The sequence below is a fragment of the Neovison vison genome, chromosome 7 (genome assembly GCF_020171115.1).
Source record: "Neovison vison isolate M4711 chromosome 7, ASM_NN_V1, whole genome shotgun sequence".
Classification (NCBI taxonomy): Eukaryota; Metazoa; Chordata; class Mammalia; order Carnivora; family Mustelidae; genus Neogale; species Neogale vison.
In genome coordinates, this window is record NC_058097.1 from 13,705,346 (window position 1) to 13,719,457 (window position 14,112).

The 14,112-nt window shown below is 36.7% G+C and overlaps 1 protein-coding gene across 4 annotated transcripts in view; it reads right to left on the reverse strand.

Annotated features, from left to right (window-relative positions):
* The window catches only part of AP1G1 (adaptor related protein complex 1 subunit gamma 1), an 81,300-nt gene that overhangs the window by 50,467 nt on the left and 16,721 nt on the right, over positions 1–14,112 (reverse strand). For 2 of the 4 annotated variants that reach the window (XM_044255796.1, XM_044255795.1), the window contains exons 1-2: positions 7,086–7,115; positions 5,071–5,274 (exon numbers count right to left, since the gene is read on the reverse strand). In XM_044255796.1, coding sequence (XP_044111731.1) covers positions 5,071–5,274; positions 7,086–7,088 — 207 coding nt within the window. In that variant the 5' untranslated portion in view covers positions 7,089–7,115. Of the gene's footprint in view, positions 1–5,070; positions 5,293–7,085; positions 7,116–14,112 lie in introns of those variants that run through there. The other 2 variants (XM_044255798.1, XM_044255797.1) reach the window with 2 other exon arrangements.

A 14,112-nucleotide genomic window follows, 5' to 3' on the forward strand; every position in this document is an offset into this window, starting at 1 on the left:
TAGCCTTGGGTTACCAAGAGTTCCTTGGAAGGAACTTACCAATAATTCCTTCAGAAGGAACTACTGGTAAAAAAGGCAGGATAGGGGCACCTGGGTGGCTCAGTGGGTTAAGCTTCTGCCTTCAGCTCAGGTCATGATCTCAGGGTCCTGGGATCAGGCCCCGCATAAGGGTTCTCTGCTCAGCGGGGAGCCTGCTTCCCCTTCTCTCTCTGCCTGCCTCTCTGCTTGTGAACTGTCTGTCAAATAAGTAAATAAAATCTTAAAACGAAAAAAGGTAGGATAAATGTTTCTTTCCTTTTATTTACCAATTTTCAAAATGAGATCCTAGTATGCTCCAAAGATGACCAATAAAGTTTTTAAAAATTTGTTTAATACTTATAAACTCACTAGGGCCCCTGGGTGGCACAATCGGTTAGGCATCCAACTCTTGATTTTGGCTCAGGTCATGATCTCAGCATCGTGAGATTGAGCCCCATGTCAGGCTCCTTGCTCAGGGCAGAATCTACTTGAGATTCTCTCTTTCCCTCTTCTTCTGCCCCCTCCCTGCTCACTTGTGAGCGCTCACGCTCTCTCTCTCTCTCTCTCTCAAATAAACACTTAGGATAAAAAAAAAATTATGAACTCACTGATAGAAACTTACTTGATATATTCAATTATAATTACTCATATTAATGCTCGAATTTTCTTATTTGGGGGCACAACAAAAAGCTACTTCTGGTGGCTAATAAACCTTTTACCATGACCTCTGTAGTTTTTGTTTTCTGGCACAGTAAGAGTTCAGGCTTATTTTGGGCACAATCTGGGCTTAACGGTGCTCAAGACAAAGGCACCTACTATCACCATCCAATTACAGGTATAGTGTAGTAAAGAAAAAGAACAAAAATGACTAAGGATGGAAAGTCAGAGCATTGCCAATGCTTACAGACAACAGTACTGCTTATACGGAAGCAGTGGAGTCTACAGGGACTCTCAGAACCAAAGGCAATAATGTTGCTAAGGAGATAAATATGCAAAAATGAACTATATTTCTGTATATCTAAATCCTAATTATTAAAGTTTTAAGAGTGTTATTTGCAATAGGAAGAAGAGCTCCAAGGAACCTACAAATTTCACCAAAGGTTTGTAAGACTTTATAGGGAACACTGGAAAAACTTTAAAGAACATAAGGAAGTGAAGTGCTACACTGTACTGATGGAAGGGAAGACTACTATGGACCAGTAACTGAGTTCAGCAGGCCAAGCTGGGATGGGAAAGAAATAGACAATGCAAGCCCAGCCTGGAAAAGGTCACCAGCCTACAAGTGCCATGGCAAAATGTGGATCCAGTGTTGTCAAATCCTACTGATTTTCTAAGAGAAACTAAAAATCCAGATTTCCATGAGAAGTTCCTTGATTTTTATGTCAGCAGCAAATTCAAAAAATTTAACATTCTGTGCAAAACAAAACCCATCTGTGGAAGAATCTGGCCCCCAAGCCACTATATTTTACCCTTGCAATCTACCCACTTTTTTAGATACTCAACTTTACTTCTGGGTCGTGTTTAAGCCAGACACATGAAAGGTTACAAACCCTACAGGATATTTTATCACGGCTTTTGTTGTAAAAATACTGAGTTACAGTGCTTTACATTACTAAGAGACTCCTAGATAAAAAACCCACATAAGAAAATTTATTTTAAGGGTGCCTGGCTGGTTCAGTTGGAAAAGCATGAAAATCCTGATCTTAGGGTTGTGAATTTGAGCCCCACACTGGGTGTAGAGATTACATAATACATAAATAAATGAAAACCTATTTTAGAATTCAGTGATTTTCTTAAAAAAAAAAAAGTTTGCCATCCTTGAGGAAATGGTAAAGTCAGTAATATTTGAGTTTTTTACACACAAAACATAAACACTTAACATTTCCTCATTTAATTTACTAATCTTCATTATAACCCCATGCAAAAGTATGAAGATTGTTCCCATTTTAGAGATGAGAAAACCGAGAAAAGAAAGGTTAAGGATCCAGACACACCTGGGTTGCTCGGTCGGTTAAGTGTCTACCTTTGGCTTATGTCACGATCCTAGCCGCCTAGGACCAAGTCCTACAGGGGGCTCCTTGCTCAGCAGAGAGTGGGAGCCTGCTTCTCCCTCTTCCTACAGCTCCCCCTGCTTGTGCACTCCCTCCCTCCTCTCTCTCTGACAAATAAATAAAATCTTAAAAAAAAAAAAATGCATTAATGATCTTGCTCAAAATCATAGATAGTAAAGAAAGCCAGAACATCCAGGAATCCTGGTTCCCGCAGTCATCCTCTTAAAACTCTGGTTATAACGACCACATAACTGAATTATTTTTCTTGGCCTACCTGCCTCACCAACAGCAAGTACAGTGACTTTGGGTTCTGAATTCTTCCTTCTCTCAACTCTTATTTTCTACTATCCTTTTTTAATTTTTTTTTAAAGACAGATGCTGGTCATGAATGTCACCCCAAATCCTCTGTACAGTAAGTCAGGGCTAAAGTCATTAGTTAATACACTTATTTATAGATTTAAACATATCCAAAGAATGAATCAGTTTTAGAGTTATACAAAGTTGAATTCTAATCCTCTCCCCAATATCTGCTAGCCGTGTGAATTTAAACAAGTCCCTTAATCTCTGCATCTCAGTTTCCTCATCAGCAATATGAGGATATTACCTATCTTGGGGGTATTACTGTAAAATTTGAAAGACTTTCAAATGTGGCTACTAGAAATTTTTAAATTATACATCTGGCTCATATTTTTATTTCTATTGAACAGCATCATGCTAGATACTGCAGTAAAAAGTAAAAAGAAACAGGTGAAATTAGTTTGAATAATAGATTTTATTTAACCCAATATATCTAAAATATCATTTCAACATATAATCAACACAAAATTATTAGATATTATACAACTTTCTTTTGTACTAAAGCTTCTAAATACAGTATGTATTTTACACTTAACAGCACATCTCAATTTGTATACTACATATCCATCAGAAATATTTTAACTATATTTAGATTTCATAAAATTTACAATTGATAAAGTAGATTCACATACCCAAGTTGTCGAAAACATTTAAAAGTTTTCCAGTAACTGCATCAAATACCCATCAAAAATTTATTTTCCTTGACTATTCGCCTCAGCTGAAACAGCCCCATTTCAAGAGAACGGCGGCTACACATGTACTGGCTATCATAATGAACAGCGAAAGTCTAACAAGCCTGATAAAATGCAATCAACGGTAGCTGTTTTTACACATAATTAAATGAAAATGATACTGTGATTCATACATGCAAGTGAGAGAACCTAGATAAGAATCTTTTTATGGGTACATTATAAAGGAAATTCTGATGGGCAGGATACCAAATTACTGCTTGGATAGGGCCCTGACTTATTCAAGTAGAGGAAATGGAGTAAGGGACTTACAATTATGATTTCCTATCCCTATTTGGAAAAATCTTTTCTTTGGTACCAAAATTTTAGTACAGTTTCCTTAAATATTAACACTTCCTACCTAAGAATTAAATGTTTTATCAAATAATTAAATTCCAGAACACCTAAAAAAATGCCATCTAGTAAAGTTGGAAAGTATATTTTATTCACATAGTAATGACTCTTAGAAATAGAGAGTACTCTTTCACAAAATGAAATATCATGGTGTTAAATCTATCATATGATTTTAAATTCAACTGTTGGTCTTTAAAAAACTCCTTTAATTCCGTGATGATAACAATGGTTATTTCTGAGTGTAGAGATTAAAAAGTCTCCCCACCTCCACCCCTAACTATCTTTTAGAGCGCAACATAATAGATTTCTGTAAATCTAACCTAAATGTGTCTACTTAGAATCAACCAACAAAAATATACACATCTATTTGCTTTATACTATGACATTCACTAAATGTATAACCACCTGGATGGCTTTTTGATGTGGTAAAAGCATACAACGTGTTTTACTCAGAGGAGAGTTTGCCTAGTGCCTGGTCCTCCTTTCCTCTGATAGTAACACCTCAATTTTCCTTTGGGAAATTAATGCTCTCCCATTTTCAATCATGTTTTTCTAGAGAAAGTGACCTCATTCCCAGCCCTAAGAAAAGCATAAAACTAACCCAAGTCAGTCTGATAGGATTCAATCCCATTACTGTTTTGTTTTAATTCAGAGGTGGGGAATCTCCTTTCACTGGACTTACTGGGCTGAACAGAAGATAAACATGTCCACCTTTCCAGGTAAATTAAATATATCAAAACATTAACAATAGTTATCTTTGAATAATGGAAACATGGGTGGTATTTTTCTCCTAATGTTGCACATTCTTTCAATTTTGTAGTCTTTTCCTTAAAAAGACTATTTAGCATGTAATACAATTCCTAAATTCAGTGAGATAAAATTTAATAGCATTAATAAGAATTAAAAAACAACCTGCTATACCCTTCTCTGTGACTCAATCCCCCTTAACATGTATAAACATGGAAAGAAGAAAGCAATTATCACCAAGAATACCCTTCTCAGAGCTTAAACTGGCTGTATCTAGTAATATGCATTTGTGTGTAGGAGAAAATCAGGAGGCAGACGTGCACAGTGGCTATAGCAATCGAGTAATGAGCTAATTACGACAAAATCCACAAATGCCATTATGTGGCAACCACTTAATCTCTTTTACTTAAAAACATCTGTTCTGAGTGGTCCTTCTTATATCATTGTGCATACAGAATAAAGCTAAGGAAATATTTAGCAAATATTTCTTAAATATTCATTACAGTCCAGCCCCTCTGACTGACCAATCACAACCTACTGGTTAATCTTAAAGCAAGCTAGCTGCCACCATCAAAACATACTCTAATCCACATAATAAGAGATTCCCAGTGGAAAGCACAACTGACAGCAATATCATATCATGCCTTTCCAGGTCTACATCTTTCTCAATTCTACCTTCAGTTCCACAATGATCAGACTACGTGACTATGAAAAGTATCCTGTCTTTCCTGACAGGAAAATACTGACCGACCCTCCCTGAGCTACTGTCATTCAAGTAAGATACCCTTGCTAGATGTGGTCTCAGCCCAGCCTACCTGTCCAAAGTGAGCAGGGTAGCCCAGCATGTGCATATATAGTAATTTTGCCACATTCCGACACCGGTATGTATTGTCTTCTTCTCTAAAAGATGATCGGATTGCAGCACATTCTTTCTGGATCATTTCTCGTTCTTCGGCTTGGGTTCGGGCTGTCCGGATGGTCCGGATCAGCTCCCGCAATCTGATGGGGGCTGGCATCCTCTGGATATGAAAAGACATTAAATAAAAATGTTCACTTTTTTACTATCAAAACCATTCACACAACTTCCCACAAAAATTTCTTATTTTTAAGAATTCAAGATTTGCTAAGTCCAAGGATACAAAGCTTCAGCAAAGCTATTACATACAAACTCAACTCAGTAAATATCTGGAAAGAATACAAACAAAAGTGCCAAGTATTAAGTTAAGCAAGATAAGACACAGAATCTACCAATATCTAAAAATCCATCATTATTATCAAAATATCTTAGGAAAAACTCAATCCAAATCTTTACTCCATCCTTAAAGTAATTAAGAAAAGGTCTATATGCCCAACCTTAAAGACAAATATTTTCTGCTAAACTGTTAACTAAGTATAACACAATAAATTATCAGATGAATAGTGAATATGATCACAAAGTTCAACTCAACAAAACAGAGATTACAAGACCAATTATTAGATTTAAACACTTTTTCCAAGAAACAACAATCATCTCAGTACACTGGGTACTCTCTGGAAATTGTGATGAGGAAAAAATAATAAACCAATCTCAGAGGATAAGACTACTAGAGTCATATCCTCGTATTTTTAAAATTGTAATAGTAACAGTAATAAAACCTGTAATAGCCAAAACAAGGAAAAAGAAAAAAAGGGGGGGGGGGAGCGCCTGGGTGACTCAGTCGTTAAGCATCTGCCTTCAGCTTGGTTCATGGTCCCAGGGTCCTAGGATCGACCCCCACATTGGGCTCCTCCCTGCTTCTCCCTCCCTCTCCCTTTGCTGCTCCCCTGCTTGTGTTCCCTCTCTCACTGTGTCTCTCCCTGCTAAATAAATAAAATCTTTTTTTAAAAAAAAGTATTTTTAAAAGACAAAGTTGGAGAAATTGTACTACCTAATTTCAAGAAATATTATAAAGCTACAATAATTAGGACAATGCGGAGATGAATTTAAGTGCAGACTCAAGAGAATAATGGAGCAAAAGAAAAAATTTGGGAATAGACTACATATAGCTCAACTGATTTTCAACAGAGACCAAGGTTAGTCAATAGGAAAAAGGGTATTCCTTCAACAAATAGTGCTGGCACAATTAGATATCTGTACAGAGAAAAAAATTAACCTTGGATCCTAACCTCACATAATATACAAAAAATTAATTCAAAACAGATCACAGCCCTAATAATAAAGCCAAAACTAAAAATCTTCCATTAGAAAACATAGGAGGAGGGGCGCCTGGGTGGCTCAGTAGGTTAAACCTCTGCCTTCCACTCAGGTCATGATCCCAGTGTCCTGGGATCCAGCCCTGTATCTGGCTCTCTGCTCAGCAGGGAAATCTGCTTCCCCCACCCCCGCTCTCTCTCTGCCTGCCTCTCTGCCTACTTGTGATCTCTGTCAAATAAATAAATAAAATCTTTAAAAAAAAGAAAACATAGGAGGAAATCTTTGGGAACTTAGGTTAAGCACCGATGCCATATATAACAAGCACAAAATACGAAAGAAATAATAAATCTGACTTGATAAAAAGTTAAAACTTTTGCTTTTCAAAAGATGCAAATAAGGCAAGCCACAAAGAAAAAAATAAAATTCCGATCTTACAAAGGACATGTATTCAAAATAGGTAATTTTACAACTCAATAAGACATCTTATTTAAAAATGAGTAAAAGATTTGAATAGACACTTCTCAAAGAAGATATATAAATGGACATAAACACATGAAAGCATGCTTAACATCATTAGTCAGCAGGGAAATGCAAATTAAACTAGAAGATATCACCCTACACCATAAGAATGGCTAAAATTTAAAAGACTAGCCATACCATGTGTTGACAGTGATGTAAAACTTTTTTCCTCATTTTTTGTTTATTATGTTCGGTTAGCCAGCATATAGTAGTGCATCATTAGGTTTTGATGTAGCGTTCAGCGATTCATTATTTACATATAACACCAGTGCTCAAATTTCACATGGAATGCAAAATGGAATGGTTCAACTACTCTGGAAAACAGTTTGGCAATTTTTTATAAAATTAAATATATATTTAGTATAGGATTCAGCAAATCCACTCAGTATTTACCAAAAATCAATGAAAATATATGTTCTCACCAAGACTTGTACACAAATGTTCACAGAAGCTTCATTTGTAATTACTAAAAACTAGAAACAACTCAAATGTCCATAAACTGGAGAATAATAAGGGTATACCCACATAAATGAATACTTTTCAGAATAAAACAGAACCAACACAACATGGAAGAGACTCAAAAACATTATGCTAAGCAAAAGAAGCAGGAACCAGAAAGTACACACTGTATGATTTCACTTCTATGATACTGTAGGCTCATCTCCAGGGATGCTAAAAAGATCGCTGATTGCCTGGCGTTGAGGGCGGGGATGGGAATCGGCCGGGATGCAAGGAAACCTCTCGAGGTGACAGAAATGTTTATGATGGGTCTATACATATCTCAAAATTTACTGAACAACTAAAACAAATGCATTTTTGTTGTATGTATTTATACCTCAACAGTGTTAAGAAAAATGATTTAAAAAATTAGATTAAAATATCATTACTATCATCTTCAGTACATACAAGCTGTGGGATCATTAAACCAGTAAGTCTCAAAGTTGTTCTAATCACACAGACCAGGAAGATATCCCAGTCCCAATAGTTCACTACAGCATCACTCCTCAAGGCAGGAATAGTATATTGGCAATTTTTTTGAAAAGTTCTCTAGGTACTGGTATGTTCCTCCCTATGGCCCTCTTAAAATCACACGTACTAAACTGTGTAACGCTACCTGTACAATATTTTGTTACTTCGTAATAGTAATACCATGGTCCTAGTGTTTCAAGGTTCATACATTCACTATCTTCATTATTTCATTTGTTCTAATCCATTTGAAGTAAGAGCAGAGATCATTATCCCTGCTTTGCCCATGAAGAAACCACCTCAGAGCAATTATGCAACTTCAGATTACCAAGTGGTAAGGGACAGAGCTAGCACATGAACTACAAGAATTAGAATTCCAAGGCTAGAATTTTCAGTACTTCAAATATGAACATTATCTTTAGAGATAAAATTATGTGACTGCTATGATTTGTTTCAAAATACTCCAGGGGGAAAAATACGGAGGAGGGAAAAAATGAAACAAATCGGGCAAAACACTGATTACTTTTGAGGGCATATGATGACTACATGAAATTACATTCTGTTATTCTCTATTTTTATGTATATTAGAAATTTTCACAATCAAAAGCTTTTTAAAAGTCAAAAACGGGGGCACCTGGGTGGCTCAGTGGGTTGAGCCGCTGCCTTCGGCTCAGGTCATTATCTCAGGGTTCTGGGATCGAGTCCCGCATCAGGCTCTCTGCTCAGCAGGGAGCCTGCTTCCTCCTCTCTCTGTCTGCCTGCCTCTAGGCCTACTTGTGATCTCTCTCTGTCAAATAAATAAATAAAATCTTTAAAAAAAAAAAAAAAAGTCAAAAACGTTCAATAAACAAAGCATTTAAGTCCTAAAATTTTTCATGAATAGCTCATTCGGTTAAACATCCAACTTGGTTTTGGCTCAGGTCCTGACCTCATGGCTCCTGATCACGATCCAGCCCTGGATCAAGACTGTGCTTAGCATGAGTCGGCTTGGGTATTCTTCTCCCTCTGCCCCTTACCCTGCTCGTGCACGGGCATGCTCACTCACTCTCTCTCTCTCAAATAAATAAATATATCTTTGGGGAAAAAAAAAATCTTATTTGGGGAGCCTGGCTGGCTTGGTGGGAGGATCATGTAACTCTCGATCTTAGGGTTGTGAGTCTGAGCCCCACAATGGGTTTAAGATTACCTAAAAAAAGATTAAAAAAAAAAAAAAAAGAATCTTATTTATTATTAACCCAAATTTGGTGTGTGAAAAACAAAACAAGATTACGGAACTTAAAAAAAAAGAAAATCAAGGTCAATTAGTAATACTCTGCTGGAAAATAACTTTTCTCTATGAAGGCCTGAATGATTCTATAAAGCAAACAAGACTATTAGAGAAAGCCTAAATCTATTTCCAAAACACTTGGGCCAACAGGAGGGTAAAAAAATCACAAGAGTTTAAGCCTGCCGAGAGAAAAGTTACCTGGAGCAATTTCTCAGCTCAGCCAAAGGATCACAGACAGACAGTTTATGCCACTAGCTTTTTATGGAGGAAACTGAGGATCCAGGCTGTTAACTACCATGCACAAGGTCAAAGAATTAATTACTAGCCTGACTCACATCTTGTGATTCCCCCAATCAGCTCTCTTTCTCCAGCACCAGGCTATCTCTAGAGAAAAGCAGTATTTTTTTCCCTTGGCTGTGACAACTTACTTCTACTTACTTCTTTTTTTTTAATCACAAGAAATTCTCTTAGGCATGAATGAAAAAGTTAATTTACAGAATAAAAGATTTAGTGTATTTCAAAATATAGTCTAAGTTCAAAACTAAACAAAAAGTTCTAGTTCCAGGGAAGATAAAGTAAACACACACTTCATGGAGACCTCTGTCTCTCCCTCTGACCATAACTATAAATCCTGGATAAAACGCATACCATACCCAAGGACTCTGAAAAGTAAATGACAGCAGATTTGAGAAAGAGAGCAGAATTTGAAGTTCTTTCAAAATGCCAAGAAGTTGTCATTTTTCTTCCAGTATTGCCCAGCCTAAATCCAATGGCAACCCAAAACCCAGAAGTGTTCACTAAGTACAGAGAAGGAGCTCTAAGAAAAACCCTCTCTTTTTCGTCCAGGAAGCAGGAAAAGAAGGATGGGAGAAATTTCATTTTGGCTTATACCCCAATTACAGAGACTTCAATATGGCCCCTAAGTAAATGATAAAATTACAGAGTATCAGCAAAGACACGAAAGACCAGAATGCCATCATTAACTGACTGGCTCTAACCAACAGTAATGGAACACCTCAACCAACAATGGCAGAATATACATTTTTCTCAAGTGCACACGGAACACTCACCAAAACAGAACATGTCCTGGGTCATTAAAAAAAAAAAAAGTTAATAAATTAAATGAATGGGAATCATATAAAATAAAGTACAGTCTCTGACCACTAACAGAATTAAACTAGAAATCAGTAACAGAAAGCTAACTGGAAAATCCTCCATGGACTTGGAAACTAATACATTCCCAAATAATCTGTTGGTGAAGGAGGAAATAGCAAGGGACATTAGTAAATACATGGAACCGAACAAAAATATAAACACATGTTAAAATCTGTGGTACACACCTAGATAGTGCTTAATGGAAAATGAATAGGATTAAATTCGTCTCTGTCACAACAGAAGAAACCTCAAGCAATCTAAAGGTCTACTTAAGAAACTAGGAAAAGAAAAATAAATCTAAGAGAAGTAGGAAAAAAGCAAATAATAAAAAGTAGAAATCAATGAAATTAAAAACAGAAATTAGGTCAAGTCAACAGCACCAAAAAAGCCAGTTCTTTGAGAAGACTAATAAAACTGATCAACCTATGCTGGGCCCTGGGTGGCTCAGTGGGTTAGGACTATGCCTTCGCCTCAGGTCATGATCTCAGGGTCCTGGGATGGAGCCCCGCCTCGGGCTCTCTGCTCAGCAGGGAGCCTGCTTCCCCACCCCCACCTTGCCTACTTGTGATCTCTGTCAAATAAATAAATAAAATCTTAAAAAAACAAAAAACTTAAAAAAACCTGATAAACCTATGGCTAGATGATAAAAGAGAAGTAACACAAATTACCAGTATCAGTAATGAAAGGGGATATCACCACAACCATTAAAAAGATAATTAGGTGATACTATGGTATCAAAACACACACAACTGGACATTCATATGGAAAAAAACTGAACTTCAACCTAAATCTCATACCTTACACTATTAACTATTAACTCAAAATGGATCACAGATCTAAATGTAAAACAAAACATACACCTGTATAAAACTGTTAGAAGACAAAGAAAATCTTTATGACCAGACATACCAAAGTCACACCCATAAAAGAAAAAAAACTTAAAAACTGGGTTTATAAAAAATTACAGACTTTTGCGCTACCAAAAACCTTGTTAAGAAAATGAAAAGACCAGTTACAGACTGGATATGCAAATCCAACAAAGGACTTGTAACCAGACTATAAAAGTAACCAGACTATAAAAAGGAACTCTCAAAACATGGCAGTCAAACCCAATTTTTAAAAATGGGCATTAAGTTTTGAGAATCTTGAATTCAGAAAGCAGCAGGATCAAAGTCTTTAATCAAGAAAATAAAAAAAAGGGGTGCCTGGGTGGCTCAGTGGGTTAAGCCGCTGCCTTCAGCTCAGGTCATGATCTCAGGATCCTGGGATCGAGTCCCGCATCGGGCTCTCTGCTCGGCAGGGAGCCTGCTTCCCTTCCTCTCTCTCTGCCTGCCTCTCTGCTTACTTGTGATCTCTCTCTGTCAAATGAATAAATAAAAAAATCTTTAAAAAAAAAAAAAAAGAAAAGAAAAGAAAAAAAAGTTTAACACTTCAGGACCCATTAACTACAGCTGACAGAGAAAATACCATAAATAATATCATTTATATCCATTTCAAAGGAGGCAGGGAGAATGTAAAAAAATACGGAATCATGAGGCGCCTGGGTGGCTCAGTGGGTTAAAGCCCCTGCCTTCAGCTCAGGTCATGATCCCAGGGTCCTGGGGTCAATCATCCCCCGCGATCACATCGGTCTCTCTGCTCAGCAGGGAGCCTGCTTCCCTCCCTCTCTCTCTCTGCCTGTCTCTCTAATTGTGATTCTGTCTGTCATATAAACAAAATCTTTAAAGAAAAAAAAAAAAAACATGGAATCAGAAGTTAGCTTCATGCATCTCTTCTTTTTCCCTCCTTATTCAATTTGTCACACTATCCCATAGATGACCTAAGAAATAGGGAAACATGTTATACCAAAAAGTTGCCAACCACTCATTCAACAAATATTTGCTGAGCCTTCTCTATGTCAGGCACTGTGATAAATGCTGGCAACAGCCAAGGTCATGATCTCTAACCTTAAGAACTCAAAAGTCTACTGAGGAAAACAGATTTTTACAATTCCAGCAATATAAAAAATCAGCAAGATCTGTTTCGGCTGACCAGTGACAGAACAGAAAATTATAATTATGGTAAGCTAAAGTGTGTCATGGCCAAACTAATTCAATATATTTAGAAAATTTTTCTTTTGCAAAATTAAGTGCCCTCTTGACTAAACCAACAACTCCAAAATTCCATGCAGAAAGGGATCCCACAGTACCAGTCCACAATTTCTCATTCAAAACCTTTAAGAACAAAACTTAGAATTTTCTGAATTTTAGAAAGGTAATGCAGTGCATATATTATAGGTCCTTACTCGCCTAGTATGTCTGGGACAGCAGTTCCATTATCAAACAATATCTCTGCAGCAACATATATGAATATTCACACCAAATGAGAAAAAATAAATACTACAGCCTCCTGTCCGGTCACATCCAATTTCAACAACCAAAAGAATTAAGAAGAACCCTTGTGTTTTTGTTTTTGTTTAATTTCAGAATCCAATGACCCTAATCATTGTTTAAAATGATGACTGTGGAGTGCAATCACCTGAGTTTGAATCCCAGTTCTACCACTTGCCTACTGTGTGTCCTGAACAAATGACTTAACATCCCAGAGGTTTCATTTCCTCATCCATAAAATGGGGAGAGTACCCTCCTCAAAGGACTGTTACAAGAATTAAATGAGAATACATTTAAAATCCTTAGCACAGTGCCAAACACACAGTATGCACTAAACAAATGCTGGACGTAATGGCTGGTTATATACACTATCCTTGAATAAATTAATTCTGAGCAAAAATAAGGTAGAGAAAGATATACTACTAATATTTTATAAAGATTTAAAATGTATAAAAGAACCTATTCTTTAGAGATACAAAACTGCAGTAAGAATAAGAACATACACATGAAACACAGACCAAAAAGTGGCACATCTGGAAACGGGAATATGATAAGGAATAGAGTAACACACAGGAGGCTTCAGTTATACTGGTGTTTTATTTGAGAGTAGGTAGTGGGTAAATGAATATTTATCCTTATCCTCCAAATATTTTATGTCCGAAATATTTCATATTATAAGATTAAATTCAGGGGCACCTGGGGTTGCTCAGTCGGTTAAGTGTCTGCCTTCAGCTCAGGTCATGATCCAGTTCCTTGGTCCTGAGATCCAGGGTCCTGGGATCCAGTCCCACATCCAGCTCTTTGCTCAGCAGAGAGCCTGCTTCTCCCTCTGCCTGTTGCTTCCCCTGCTTGTGCATGCACACTCACTTGCTCCCCCTCTCTCCAACAAATAATTAAATAAAAATCTTTTAAAAAATAAAATAAATAAAAGTTAAATTCAAATACATCTAATCTATGTAGTGACTATTGTAGACCTCATAAACTGGAAAACACAACCTACTGGCTCTTAATATAATGTTGAGGATTTCCTTACTTTTTAAGAATTTTTACTTGCCTTTCAAAATACTCAAAACCACAAGATTCCTTAAAATACAGTAGCTTAAACATCTATTACTAGTAATAACGACAAACTATCCTGTTTTTAAAAATAAAGGATGAATATGGTGTATAGTGATGACTCAGCTAAACAGGACAAAACTCAAAACACATCTTATAACCTCATGGAGCAATACAGAGTATCACAACAATATAGTAGAACATCTACTTTATTCTATTTGCAGGCTCTAATTTACAAATTAGAAAACTAGAGAGGAAACAGAGGAGAGCGGGAACCAGGAGACAGAGGCTGTTTAAGGGAAGAACACTGATGGTCGCCCAAGTGTCATCTAACAGTAAGGGAAGAAACAGC